This window comes from Gavia stellata, chromosome 30, assembly GCF_030936135.1.
Source record: "Gavia stellata isolate bGavSte3 chromosome 30, bGavSte3.hap2, whole genome shotgun sequence".
In the NCBI taxonomy this organism is placed as follows: Eukaryota; Metazoa; Chordata; class Aves; order Gaviiformes; family Gaviidae; genus Gavia; species Gavia stellata.
In genome coordinates this window covers 2,736,784-2,751,320 of record NC_082623.1, presented here as the reverse complement: position 1 = coordinate 2,751,320, position 14,537 = coordinate 2,736,784, and the positions used below count along the sequence as shown (strand labels likewise).

At 63.3% G+C, this 14,537-nt stretch overlaps 2 protein-coding genes across 2 annotated transcripts; one reads left to right on the top strand and one right to left on the bottom strand.

The window, feature by feature from the left end:
- Positions 1-5,423: 5,423 nt before the first annotated feature.
- Positions 5,424-6,484, bottom strand: CLPS (colipase). The gene is made up of 3 exons (XM_059831028.1): positions 6,389-6,484; positions 5,647-5,769; positions 5,424-5,561 (listed from the first exon to the last, which is right to left on the bottom strand). Exons 1-3 carry the CDS (start codon positions 6,482-6,484, stop codon positions 5,424-5,426), a joined length of 357 nt encoding a protein of 118 aa, XP_059687011.1.
- A 3,345-nt stretch (positions 6,485-9,829) lies between these two features.
- LHFPL5 (LHFPL tetraspan subfamily member 5) lies at positions 9,830-13,049 on the top strand. Its single transcript, XM_059831027.1, has 2 exons — positions 9,830-10,241; positions 12,793-13,049. The coding sequence occupies exons 1-2, from the start codon at positions 9,830-9,832 to the stop codon at positions 13,047-13,049; spliced, it is 669 nt and encodes a 222-aa protein (XP_059687010.1).
- The last annotated feature ends 1,488 nt before the right edge of the window (positions 13,050-14,537 follow it).

Sequence of the window (14,537 nt, the reverse complement as noted above, 5' to 3'; positions counted from 1 at the left end):
TGGGGGCTGAGGGGGGCTGCCTTGGGGGGGGCTTCCTGAGGGGGGCTGCCTGGGGGGGACTGCCAGGGGGGGACTGCCGGGGGGTGGGGGGGCTGTCTGAGGGGGGGGCTACCTGAGGCAGGGGGCTGCCCGCTGCCTCCAGGCCTGCGTGCAGGAACCCCCCTCCCTGCTGCTGGCAAGACCTGCGGAGCAGATGGGGCCCCCCCCCAGCTTGGTCCCCACTGGCTGGTGGGGCACAGCGTGGCCACCAGTATCACCCCCCCAGCAGCCCCCCCCAGCACCACCACCCCCCCCCAACATCAGCCCCCAGCAGCACTCCTGTCATCAACCCCCATCGTGGCCACCAGCATCCCCCCCAACCTCCCCCCCCCCCAGCATCCCCACCATAATCTCCCCAGCACCCCCCAACACCGCCCCAGTAGCCCCCCAACACCGCCCCAGTAGCCCCCCTGCATTTCCCTCCCACCCCCAGTGCTGGCCCGCTCCCCCAGCCCAGCTCACCAGCGTTTTGGGGAATTTAATGCTAAAAATACCCAGTGAGGGGGATCCCGGGGTTGGGGGGGGGGGAGACACACACCCCCCACCCCACAAAGCACCCTGACGCACCCGCCAGCCCCCCTCGCCCTCCCCACCTCCCCATATTGCGTTAATTAATTCCTCCAGCAGCACAAATAATTCAGCTAGAGGATTTTTCCGCTCGTGCCCCGCCGGAAAGCATCGGGAGGGGTTCGTGGAGGTGTGTGGGGTGCCTGGGTGCCCCCCCAGGGGGACCTCTGCGTCCCCCATCTCACCCACAACCTCCACTACTGCCCCGAGCGGGACAGTCCTCAGCCCTGGGGTGCTTTCCCAGCTGCTCTGGGCTGGGGGAGCATCCTCAAGGGCCCCCCACCCCGGCCATGCTCCCAGCTCCAGAGCCAACCCCAAGGATTGGGTGGGGAATGGGGACCCCCACACCAGGTTTCGGGGCCCCGGGGCTGCAGTTTGGCCCCGGAGCGGGTCCCTGGCCTCCCGCCGGGTCCTTCCCCTCATCCAGCCCTGGGGAAACACATCGGAGCGGAAAAACGGGAGAGCGTCTGACATTGTTCCCTCCGTCACATGCGAAGGCAAAGCCGGAGAGGCCGGGAAAAATCTTCAACAATTGGTTTTGGCAAGAAGAGACAAACCAGAGCTTTTCATGAATTTTTTTTTAATTTTTTTTTGTCGTTGCTAGAAAGGTTGCTTGTCCTCCAGCGAGACCTTGAAGGGCGGCATCTCACCAGCTCCATCCCTAAACCGTCTCCCCGGGATGGTGCGAACCCAGCCCAGATTTAGGAAAACCCATTGGGGCATTGCAGGATCAGGCCCCCGCGTCCCTGGGGGCTGCGGTTGGGTGCGCGAGGGGTCTGCACCCCATTGCGCCCCATGGCTTGGACCCACCGTGGGGGCTTCGCTGCTGCGAGGGCAGGTTGAGGTGTCCCACGTCGGCACGGGGTGGTGGGGGCACAGTGGGACATCTCCCCCGGGATTTGGGGTTCCCCGAGCCCCCGGTGCTGGCGGGGGTGTCCCGCACCCCGCAGGGACACGCTTCATCCCCGCGGCTTCTGCCTTCAAACGCAGCGGCCGCCCCCAGCCAAAAGCCACCCTGACCGAGGGACACCCCGAGAGGGGCCACCGTCCCCCCCGGCCACTGTGCCCCAACCGAAACCGGGGGTGGGGGGGGGAAAGTCATCATCCGGAGGGGGAGAAAAATAAAACCCAGCCCCGAAAGCAAGCAGGCAGTCCCAGATGCCTCTGGGCACCCCCAAACACCTCTGGGGCACCCCGAAACGCCCGCGGGCAGCCCCTGGGGTACGCTGCCGCAGCACACGCCTCCCACCCAGCACCGCCATCCCCAGCACCCCCCAACCCAGACCCCATGAGACCCCCTGACCCTCCCGCAGGATCGGGCCCCTGCATGACACCAGCCTGCAGCAAACGGGGGGGGATCAGGCTGTGCCTGGGGTCTGCCCCCCCCCAAAATCACTGCGCCAAGCTGGGTGCTATGGGGCTTCCGCCTGCTCCGGGGGGGCCTGGGGCAGCTCAGCCCCCCAAGAATTTGCCCCCCAACAAGAATTTACCCCCCCTTGGGGCTGGCAGCCCCCCTCCCCATGTGTTGAAGGCTGCAGGAGCAAACACACACACACCCCCCCCCGCCGGACCCCCCTTTTTTTGAGGGTTTTTGGCTGGGCTCCCCGTTTGGGGGGGGGGTGTCTTTTCTGGGGGTGTCTGCAAGGATGGGCATGGGGTGGGCACCCCACTGGAGACCCCCCCCTGCAGCCACAGCTCGTGATGGTACAGGGGGGGGGGAGTGCGGTGAATTGGGGGTACCAGGACACCCCGGGATGGGCGGAGAAGGAGCTTCAGCCGTATCTTTGCCGAAATAATACAGAAATTAAGAGCGGGGAGAGGAAAAACCACCGGTTTGCAATAAAAAGGGTTAAAGCCGCGCGGAGGAGAAGAGGTGAAGGCCGAGGGCTGGCGGAAAGGGGGGAGAGAGGGAGGAGGGAGGTTGGGGAGAGGGAGCGCTCGGCGAGAACATCCTGTACCCTCCTGGTAAAAACAGCCCCGGCGGGGGGGGGGGGGGGGCGGGAAACCCTCCCAGCCCCCCCCCGTGCAAAGGGGGGGACACTGGGGGCACCCCAGGGGTGAGCAGGCAGGGGTGGGGGGGCAAAGTGGGGTGCAGCCCTGGTGATGGGGGGGAGAGTGGGGGGGTTTGGGCTGTGTGTCTGTGTCCCCCCCCCCGTCCCCCCCCCCCCCCGCAATGTCTCTTCTGCCTCGTACGCCTCCTCGTTGCTTTTTAGCCGGGGGGGGACACCCTGTGCAAAGCAGGGTGGAGGAAGGGGCACCCCAATGCTTGCACCCCTCCACCCCCTGGGGTGAGGCAAGGTCCCCGGGGGGGTGCGTACCCCCATGCCCCCCCCCCCAAGCTCCAACCAGGGTGCAGGGGGGGACACCAGGGTCACCCCAGCAGCTGAGGATGGGGTTGCACCACTGCCATGCAAAGTGGGGTACCACCCTGGTGACGGGTGAGATTGGGGGGGGGGGGGGGGGGGGCTTGGGTTGCCCCCCCCAATGCCCCTTCAGCCTCATCCTCCTCCTCATTGCTTTTTAACCAAGGGGGGGAACTTGTGCAAAGCAGGGTGGGAGGAAGGGGCACCCCAATGCTTACACCCCTCCATTGCCCACGGTGAAGTAAGGTCCCCGACGGGGGGGGTACATCCCCCCCGTGTCCCCCCCCCACCTCCAAAGGATGCCCCCCCCCCCCATCGCAGACCTCGCTGCAGCAAAACCTGCCTGCACAGGGATGCCCTGTTCATACCCCCTCTCCCAGCTCAGGGTGCCCCCACCCTGGTGTAGGGGCCCCCCCTGCGTCCCTGGGGCTGGCAGCACCCCACACGCGCCGGGGGCCCCTTCCTGTGTTTGTTAAGACGCCGTGAGTCAGGCGTCTGGTTTTCGGTTTAAGCCAATATTTACCAGCCGGGTGCTGCCAAAATAAAGCCGCAGCTTCACCAGTAAATATAGGGCCGAGATGGGGGGGCTGTTCGTGTGTGTGTTGTTCCTCCCCCAGCACAGCCACCCCCTTCCCACCTCTCCAGTGCCCCCATCCTCCTCCTGCCAACATAGTGACACCCCAAAAATGGGGACACCCCAAAATCCCCATCATATACACCAGGAGTTGGCCCTGGCTGACCCCCCCCCAATATCCCCTCCCTCCAGGGAGGGGGTGACCCCTAAAGCAGGGCTCAAGGGGCGGCAGGGCTGTGGGGCTGGGTGCATGTCAGGGCCCCCCGAAGCTGAGCTGCCCCTGGGGTTGGGGGGTCCCTGGTGGGCTGGGGGGGTCCCCAGGGCTGGGGGGGTCCCAGGCTGCGGGCACGCTGCGGCTGCCCTCTGCTGGTCCCGGCACGGCCGGAGCCCGGGCCTTGGCCGCATCCTGCCCGTGCCAAGGATGCAAAGCCCCGGGCGAGGCTGGCCCTGGGCAGGCAGGGCTCCCAGTATCCCCAGTATGTGTACTGGGTGATGCCAGCCTCTCCGGGGTGCTCCCTACTGGCGCGGAGCAGCGTGGGGGGCTGCAGAGCCCCATGCAGATGGCGAGGCCAGGGAGAGACCCCATGTCCCACGTCCCCTGTCCCACGTCCCCTGTCCCATGTCCCCTGTCCCACATCCCCTGTCCCATGTCCTCTGTCCCGTGCCACCTCGCTGTGCCCCGTGTTTCTGCAGGTGCAGATCCTCAAGCTGCCGGTCACCCTCCTCCTGGAAAGAAAGTTTCCTGCAGGACATCCTCAGCTATCAGATACGGCCCCCGGCCCCCCGTGGCCCCCCCCACCCACTGCAGAGCCGCCGTGGGGTGCCCGGGTTCTTGGGAAGTGGCACTGTGGGTGCCTGGTGCTCATTCTGCCCCCCAGGAATAGAAACATGCCAGGTGAAGGAGGCACCAGAGAAGCCAAGAACCCCCCCTCCGCTGACCCCCAGCTCTGCCAGGTGGGCACCTCCTCTTCCTCTCCCCCCCGCAGCACGTCTGCAGCCCCTCCCCATGCCCAAAGAGCTGCCTCCGAGCTGGGCATCGCCCCCCGCAGCCCACCCTGCCCAGGGCACAGCTCTGCCGGGGGCAGAGTTAAGGGGATTTGCCAGATTTGCCGCCTCGCTGCCAGCCGGGACTGCTCCCAGCGTCGCCTCGCCCCAGGTCCATCCCGAATTCCCGAAGCTCCTGCACGTCTCGCCCCTGGAGAAGCTGCTCTACGAGATGCTGGTGGAGGTGCTGCACGAGGGGGCCCCTGTAGCGCGTACGACCGCTGCTGTGCGAGGTCCTTGTCGGGCAGGACTCCCACCCGGCCGACCACCTCCTGGCCACGGCCACCCCGAGGAGGAGGTGCAGCTCCCGGCGTGCGGGGTCACCCAGAGCCCGCAGTGCAGCACGGCGGAGGTGGCCACCACAGCACCCACAGCTTCCACTGCCCCTCTTCTCCAGTGACAAACCTTTTCTAGGGGACGTTTCCAGCCAGAGCAGCCGCAGAACCGAGTCCGGCACAACCCAAACGACTCCCTCAGATCCTGGGGCTGCTGCATCTTTCCCTGCACCCCCTTTGCTAACGCTCCCCCCAAGCAGAGCTCACCCCACAGCTCGCTGCTGGCCTGGCCCAGATCATCATACGATTACATACGATGTGCGCGCACGTATAGGTAAAGCCATCACATCCCTACGGCTTTTTCCGGGACCTTCTGGCCCTGCTGCGCCCGTCCCGGGCCGGAGGGATGCGTCGAGTGAAAACGCCGGCTTGCAGCTTGGCAGAAGATGCTCTTTACTGGAACCCCTCCCGCAGCCGGGGCAGCGCGGGCAGGTCTGGGCATCCCTGGGGAAGGGGAAAGGCAGGGCGGCACAGGGGGGGGAGCAGGGGGGGTCTCTTCCTTCACCAGGACCCGTCGGAGCCCCGGCGGTCCTTGCAGATGCCGAAGTCGCTGTTGGTGATGGAGCCCACGATGGTCTTATCAGCGTCGCAGGTCAAGCCGCTCTCGCAGGGACACTTGTAGTAGACCCCATAGATGCTCTGTAGGAAACCAAGGCAGGGTGCAGCGCGGGGGACATGCCCTCATCCCTGTCCCCCCCCCACCCGGGAGCAGGGGAGCACATACCTTCGGGGAGCACTCCTGGAACTCGGCCGCCTTCGGAGCGCATCGGGCCAGGCTCAGGCCGCTGCTCCGGTGGCAGCAGCCGCTCTTGCACTGGGCGCTCTGCAGGCACAGCTCCCCCGTGTCCTGCACCGCGAGGCAGGGCGTGAGCACCAGGTCCCTCTCTGTCCCCCCTAATCCCCCCCAGCCGTGGGTCCGGGGGGGGGTCTGGGTGGATGTCAGACACCAGCTCTGCCTTTCAGCTGGGGCTCAGCACTGCTGCCAGCACGCCCGAGCCTCCCACACTGCAGGATTTCCTCAGTCTGGCCCAAAATACCACCCGCTGAAGTGCTGTTTTCGGCTGGACTCACAGGAATAGGGCTGAGGCACCGCAAGGAAAGCGTCCCCCCTCCCCATTCCCTGCGAGCCCCCGGGGAGGGGGTCCTGGATGGCACAGGCAGCTGAGCATTCAGTCCCATCCACTTCCAGGCTTCCCTGTCCCTGTACACAGCTGCTTTTCCAGGCTCCAAGATCCCTCACGACCCTGGAAAACCCAGCACGCCATCCCCAACTGCCTCAGTTTCCCCAGCCACAATAAGTTTTGCTCTCAGCGGCTGCAGCCGTCACCCCGGGGCTCCCCCACGTAGCTGCTGCCAGAGACCAAAGCACCGCGGACCCCTCCAACCCCCCGATGCACCGTGCGCCCCATTGCAGCACTTGGGGCGTCCCCCGGCTGGGGCGGGGATGGGGTTGGTGTCCCTCTTACCAAGTTGAAGATGAGCCCTCGCTTCTGCGGCGCGGGCAGGGCCGGGGCCAGGAGCAGCAGGGCCGGGAGCAGGCAGAGGGGCAGCGCGTTGGCCATGGTGGGCTCGCTCGTGCCTCTGCCACGGGGCCGGCGGGCGCTTTATAGCTGGCGTCTCCATCAGCTGATGCGGCTGCTCCTATCACACCCCAACTCGTGGCACCGGGGCAGCGCCGCGACGCCCTGCCCAGGGCAGGAAAACAGCGATGCCCGTGCTGCCAGGCGCTGCCACGATGGGGACATCTCACCCGGTCCCCAGGTGACCGTCTCACACCGGCGATGCCAACCTGCCCTTTGGCAGCTCCTTTGGCCAAAGTGAACGTGAAGTAACGGCACTCCTGCGCTTCCCCAGGGGGGGATTTCCAGTCCTCCCTCCTCTCCTTCACGTCGGCTGCAGGGAGCTGTGGAGCTGGGGCTCCCCGAGACGCCCTCCTTGCTGGGTGCTGCTGATGGGTTCGCGGGCAAAGCGAGAGCCGGTGCCACGGCAGGAGCTCTGCTCCGTGGGAAAGCGCCCACCCCCAAATCCTCCAGTGCTCGGACGTTATGATCACAGACGCCAAGAAACCTGCTTGAGAAAGCCCAAAGCATGGCAGGAACGAGCCCACCCCCCTGCTAGCATCCCGCCTGCCTCGCTCGGTGCTCCGGAGCCCGCCGATGTCCCCATCCCATGGGCCACCACCGCACCCTGCCCCGCCAGATGTTCGCTCTCAGCGTTTCAGTGCTTGGGGGATGCAGCTGATGAAAGGAAAACAGCCCTGGGAATGGCACAGCTTTTTGCACCCGCGTTGGCCGGGCTGCTCTCGGCAATGATTAACGCCCGGACAGCCCTGGCCTTCGGCGGCTGCGGGGATGACGCTGAGGCTGGCGCTGGCTGCGGGGTGGCTGGCATGCTGGCACGTGGCGTCTGGACCCCACGGCAGGAGCTGAACCTCTGCGGTCCCTCGGGATGCGGGGCAGATGTGGCTCCTGGAGAAAGGTCCCAAGGTGGCCACAAGTGCCCGCAGCCTGTCGGGGCCGGCTCCGGGGCTGCCCACGCTCCTCGGGCAGCAGGACACGGGGGCCAAGCAGAGACCTGGCCCTGCCCCGGGTGCTGGCTGACACCCCAGGGTGTCCTGGCAGCAGGATGAACCCTTTCACTTTCTGCTGTGGGGACAGTCCCGTCCCTGCCTGCAGCCCCAGCCAGCCCTGGAGGTGACAGGGGGGGTCCAGGGGCTTCCAGCCCCCCACCCCAATGATGCAGCACCCCACGCACCCCTCTCCAGTGGGAGAAGACCCTGGTGACACCAGCTGGGAAGGCAGAGGGGAGCAGCCAAGGGGGGACAGCATTTGGGGGACATCCCGGAGCGCACAGCACAGCCTGGCTCGATCTTGGGGGTCACGGCACAGCCCCTGGCCCACCCTGGGGCACATGGTGGGGGGCAAGACACATCCTGGGGAGCATCCCAACATGCGTCCTGAGGCACGTGGCACATCCTGGGACACGTCCAGGGGTGCACAGTGCAGCCCAGGCACATCCCGACGCACATCCTGGGGGTGCACTGCCCATCCCGGGGCACGCAGCGTGGGCACAAGGCAGATTATGGGGAGCACAGTGATGCACCCCAGAGTGCACAGTGGGGCACAGGGCACATCCTGGAGCACAGCCCAGGGGTGCAGGGCGCATCCCAGGGCAGATCCCGGGGTGCACGTTGGAGTCATAGGGCACATCCCAAGGCGCATCCTAGGGCACATGTTGGAGGCACAGGGCGCATCCCAAGGGAGCATCCCAGGGATACAGGGTACACCCTAGGGGCTCATCCCAGGGGCACATCCTGGGGACACAGGGTGCATCCTAGGGGAATGGGGCTCATCCCAGGGGCATGGGGCTCATCCCAGGGGCATAACCCAGGGGCATGGGTGCATCCCAGGGTCCCATCCGAGGGACACAGGGAGCATCCCAGGGAAACAGGGTGCATCCCCAGGTCCCATCCCAGGGGCACAGGGCGTGTCCCAGGGATGCAGGGCGCATCCCAGGGTCCCATCCCAGGGACGCAGGGAGCATTCCAGGGAAACAGGGCACATCCCCAGGTCCCACCCCAGGGACACAGGGCGCATCCCGGGAACACAGGGTGCATCCCAAGGTCCCATCCCGGGGATACAGGGCTCATCCCAGGGGCACGGGGCTCATCGCAGGGGTGCATCCCGGGGACACAAGGCTCATCCCCAGGTCCCATCCCAGGGACACAGGGCGCATCCCGGGAACACAGGGTGCATCCCGAGGTCCCATCCCGGGGATACAGGGCTCATCCCAGAGGCACGGGGCTCATCGCAGGGGTGCATCCCGGGGACACAAGGCTCATCCCAGGGGCACATCCCAGGGACACAGGGCGCATCCCAGGGGCACGGGGCTCATCCCAGGGGCACATCCCGGGAATGCGGGGCTCATCCCAGGGGTACATCCCGGGGACGCAGGGCACATCCCGGGATCCCATCCCGGGGTCCCATCCCGGGGACGCAGGGTGCATCCCCAGGTCCCATCCCAGGGATACAGGGCGCATCCCGGGGTCCCATCCCGGGGACACAGGGCTCATCCCAGGGGCTCATCCCAGGGGCACGGGGCTCATCCTGGGGGCGCATCCCGGGGTCCCATCCCACGGATACAGGGCGCATCCCGGGGTCCCATCCCAGGGATACAGGGCGCATCCCGGGGATACAGGCACATCCCGGGGTCCCATCCCGGGGATACAGGGCGCATCCCGGGGTCCCATCCCAGGGATTCAGGCGCATCCCGGGGTCCCATCCCGGGGATACAGGGCGCATCCCGGGGTCCCATCCCGGGGATACAGGGCGCATCCCAGGGATACAGGCACATCCCGGGGTCCCATCCCAGGGATACAGGGCGCATCCCGGGAATACAGGGCACCTCCCGGGGTCCCATCCCAGGGATACAGGCGCGTCCCGGGGTCCCATCCCGGGGATACAGGGCGCATCCCGGGGTCCCATCCCGGGAATACAGGGCGCATCCCAGGGATACAGGCACATCCCGGGGTCCCATCCCGGGGATACAGGGCGCATCCCGGGGATACAGGGCACCTCCCGGGGTCCCATCCCAGGGATACAGGCGCATCCCGGGGTCCCATCCCGGGGATACAGGCACATCCCGGGGTCCCATCCCGAGCCGCGCCCCCCCCCAGCTCGGGCCGGGGGGGTCGCGCCGGCTCCTCCCGGGTCCTCCCCGGCTCGTTGGAGCGGGGCGGGGGGGGGGGTCACGCCGCCGCCCCCCGGGGCGGTGCAGCCGCCGCCGCCGCCGCCACCGGAGCCTCCCGCCGCCCCTCGCCGGCGGGGCGGGGCGGGGCAGCGCCGGGCGGCCCGGGGAGCGGTGGCGGTGGCGGTGGCGGTGGCGGTGGCGGTGGCGGTGCCCCCGCCATGCCCAAGCTGCTGCCGGCGCAGGAGGCGGCACGGATCTACCACACCAACTACGTGCGGAACGCGCGGGCCATGGGGGTGCTCTGGGCCCTCTTCACCCTCTGCTTCTCCATCCTGATGGTGGTGACCTTCATTCAGCCGTACTGGATCGGCGACAGCATCGACACGCCGCAGGCCGGCTACTTCGGCCTCTTCTCCTACTGCATCGGCAACGCGCTCACCGGCGAGCTCATCTGCAAGGGCAGCCCCCTCGACTTCGGCACCATCCCCTCCAGCGCCTTCAAAACGGCCATGTTCTTCATAGGCATCTCCACCTTCCTCATCATCGGCTCCATCCTCTGCTTCAGCCTCTTCTTCTTCTGCAACGCGGCCACCGTCTATAAAGTCTGCGCCTGGATGCAGCTGGCGGCAGGTGAGCGGGGCCGGGGGCGATGGCTGGGGGGGCCGGGGGCTGCCAAAGGTCCGGCCAGAGCCGCTTCTCCCGCTTCGCCACCGCCGACTCTGCTGGGGGGGGCTGGCCAGGAAAGGGACACCAGCATAACCTCCATGCCCCATTTCCTCCCCCTTACTGGTTACCAGTGGGGAATTCGCAGTAAGTAAAGCCTATGAGAGCAGCTGAGACCCAGCAGACTCGCTGCGCGTGGGCAACGCTCCCCCCACCCCTCCCCATGTGCTGCTGCTGCAAAACCAGGCGGCACCAACGGCCCAACCACGGCCCGTCCCCGCTTACCTGGGGGAGCTTTCCTCCGGCCATCGCCGTCACTCCTGCTCTGCCCCACGGTGCGGCGGGGTCGTGGCTTCAGAGCATCAGTCCGAGAGCACTGACAGCCGCAGGCCAGGGCACGGGGCTCCCTGCTGTCTCAGGGATCCTGCGGGAATTAATGAGGGATACAGTGATAACGTTTGCTGGGTTATTTGGTGCCTACGATACCCCCTGCAGCGACTAACTCCCTGAGCTCAGGGGACGACATTGTGGGGAGGTGGAACCAGAGGAGGGGACTGGCCATAGGATTTGATATCATCGCCCACGTTTTCCTACTTTTCCGCTCATCCTCACATCCCACCACTCATCCCCGCGGATCTCCAGCCTTCCCCATCCCTCCCCCAACGCAGCGAGACACCCGAGACACCCGGTAACCCAGCTCCTGCCTTCAAAGCCTCAGCTGAAACCCAACCCAGCTCTTTGCTGCTCCTGAATCATTCACGCCAGGACCGGCCGCAGCCTCCGCCATCCCCGCACACCCCGGCCGACACCCCGCGGGAGGATGCCCGTCGCATCGGGGTTGCTCCAGTTCCCGGCTAAAGAAATGAGCTCAAGCAAAGATTTAGATAAGAGGCTTGGGGCAGCTCAGCCTCCCGGCGAGCCAGAGCAGGGAAAGGCTTTGCTGTCGTATTTGGGGCTTTTATGTATGTTTTTGTGCTGGATGGGGGAGAGAAACCCGGCACAGGCAGCTCAGGCCACACGGACGAGCCTGAATCATCCCCGACAGCCCAGTTTCTCTGCACCAGACAGGCTCTCGGGAGCTTTCGAGCTGCCACCGGGCAATGCAGGTGCTGCTGCATTTCTAGAGTTACTTTAAAAAGGGAGCAGGTGACGAGAGGGTCCATTTTCTGGCCTTTGCTCTGCACCAGGGCGCATTTTCACAGGAGAAGCGCTTTCTTTTCAGCTTCCCCCATTTCTCTGTGCCCCTCCTCTCTGTTAGCTGCATGGAAGAGTAATTAAATACAGGAGAAACCAGCTGCTTCTCAATGAAGATAAATGCTCTCTGCAGACCTAGGAAGCTGCCCGCTGGCCTTGCTGCTCTCCTGTCCCTGAGCCAAGGGAAAAAAAACATTGGCAAAGGGTGAGGCAACCATCCCAAAAGTGTTTTCTGGTTTACCGAGCACCCAGTGACAGAAAAAAGGCACCGGTACAGGGTAGGGAGCATCTTGCTGCTGCAGGAGGCTGCGGATGTTCACGAAGGGCAGGGACAAACGGCTGCTCATCCGGAGCTCCCACCATGGGGTTGTTTCTGGCATGAGAGGAGCCTGGGAGGTCCTCACACCTGCACAAAAAGATACAAGGACCAGTTACTTCCATGCTCTGCGCCGAGAACAGCGGAGGATGCAAAGAACCTCTGTTAATCACATCCCAAAGCCTTGCAGGTGAACTCGGCTCTTCTCCCTGCCGAACCCGGTCACTCTTGTCCAGCAAATACAACAATTTCTCTGAGCACGTGGGGAAAAAAGAAAAAAAAGCACTTCTGAGCTTGTGGGACAGGAGCCGCTCGGCAGAAGACGGCCCTTCGGCAGCTTGTGCTTGGTTTGTTGTAACTCCCGTGGCAAAGGCGCAAAGGTGACGTGCCGAGGGCCCCGCTGCCAGGCTGGACCAGCCGTCGAGGTCGTGCGTGCGCCGGGGTCGGCGATGAGAGCGGCGGCAGGAGGAGCCGGTGGCTGACGGCCGGGCTGGAACCACCGCAGCTGAACAAGCAGAATTAATCTGCCTGCAAAGCTGCTGCTGACAGCGGCTCTACCTTAGCAAACCAGAAGCTGAAATCCAGCTATGCACGGGGCAATAACAAGGTTCTCCACCTTGCATAGACTAAATCCATCGTGGCTTTGTTCGGAGAAGATTATTTCTTTGGAGCGACACGGCCAGGGATGCATGTGGAGGCAGGAGAGATGTTGCCTGGGCAACGCAGCAATGGGAGATGCTGCCGCAGGGTGTCCTTGATGGGGAGCAGTGTGCCTTATCCTGCTCCTCCCCGGCTGCAGCAGCGTGAACGTGAACGGAGCAGAGCCCATGTGCAATGGGCAGCTGCAGTGCACGGGGAACGTTTAAGCCTAGTTAGCTGCTCCATGGTATTTTTATCTCTTTGTAGCATTGTGGTTGTGGCCGGACGCAGCCGCGCTGTGCTCCTCCACCCACGGCAGCGGCTCAGCAGGTAGCTCGTGGCCGCTGTAACGTCTCCCTCTCCCCACAGCTACCGGGCTGATGATCGGCTGCCTGATCTACCCCGATGGCTGGGACTCGATCGAGGTGAAGCGCATGTGTGGGGACAAGACAGACAAGTACACGCTGGGCGCCTGCACCGTGCGCTGGGCGTACATCCTCTGCATCATCGGCATCCTCGACGCTCTCATACTCTCCTTCCTGGCCTTTGTGTTGGGGAACCGGCAGGACAACCTTCTCCCGTCTGATTTTAAAGTGGAAACAAAAGGTAAAGGCAGCTGGGGCTGAGCTCCGAGCCCCCGTCCTGCTGCCCCCGTCCTGCTGCAGAGCATTTCCATGCTGCAGGGGATTGCTGTTAATTCGGGAGGATGGTGGCTTCCTCCCATGGGAGAAGCAGGAGAAAACTGTCCTGGTCATCACACAGCAGGTGAACACACACCTGCACTATTGCTGTTATTCCTATACCCCATTAACACAGTAATTATCTTTGTTTTACAGAGGAGGCCAATGACTGACAGAGCTGATCACCACGTAAGTGACGCCCGCTGTGATTTTTTAATGTTTCTTCCAAGCACATGTAACACTGCTGTTATATTTTGAGGATTACTGAAGGATTGACAACTGTATAGATTGTGGTGCTGGAGTCACATAGGTCTTATTTGTGGTTAAAGGGGAAGTAGTCTCTACTTTGCCTCCTGAAACCAGGAGAACATAAATCCTTGCCAAGTGACCAAAAAAAAAAGAAGCTTCAAATTTGAAGTCATACTCCATTTGGCAAGAGCTGACCTTCTCTTTCTCTTCCCAGGAAGACCTAGAACTCTTCTTCCATCAGCTCCAAGAGACACAGCCCTTTTCTTTGAAATGACTTTTCCAGGAGCTTTCAACTTACCAACCTCTGTGGACTTTCCACAACTGTTCCTTTCACCTAAGGGGCTACTATCAGCTCACAGCTCTCGTGGAGTTTATTTGATGGGAAGAGCCCAACTGGACACAGGGGTTTTTTTTGAGTCCATCAGCAAACCTGAGGGTTTTGGGGATGGTGATTTGCTGCTTCTTGGGGTTTGTACACCTTCTTTCAACAAAATGACTTCTCAATAAAAAAAAAGTTAGCGTTTTGGAGTTTGTGTTAGTTGCCTTGGGGCAGGGGAAGTCCTCTGCCATGGCCCAGGTTACCCTTGTACTTGAAAAACACAACGACACAGCCAATTCTTAGCAAAGCCATCAATCAGCTTCCCGCTCCGGGCAACGATAACCAAACACCACCTTTTAAAAAGGGCACTTTTCTGGGAGGGGGGTGGGGGGAAGAAAACCTGCTGGGCTGCAGCAGGCCTGTAACAGTACCTGCAGACTGCGGCAGATGGTGCCAGTCAGCATCAACTCACTGCACCACCCCATTAATCCGGTTTAGCCATCACTTCTCATCACATCCAACACCCACCTGCAGCAGCCTCCAGCACAGTCCATTGCTGCAAAAGACAAAGCAGCACATCATTCCGTCCAGCTCTTTGGAAACCAAAATTAGCCTGTATTACAATTTTCATTTCTACTTGCTGTTATTTGTTGGTTGCGGCAGCAGACAATTCAATTCAGTTCTAACAGGCACCTTCCAGTTTTATGCTTTCCTCTAAGAAAGTGTTTGGGAAGGTTTTGTTAAGACTCTTTGCTAGGGAAGACAGCAGAAATGAGACAGACTTGGAGAAAACCGTATTTTAGAATGAAAAAATTCCAGCAGAGATGCCCTGCTATTGACTGCTCTTCTCTCCATCTTAAAAGGGA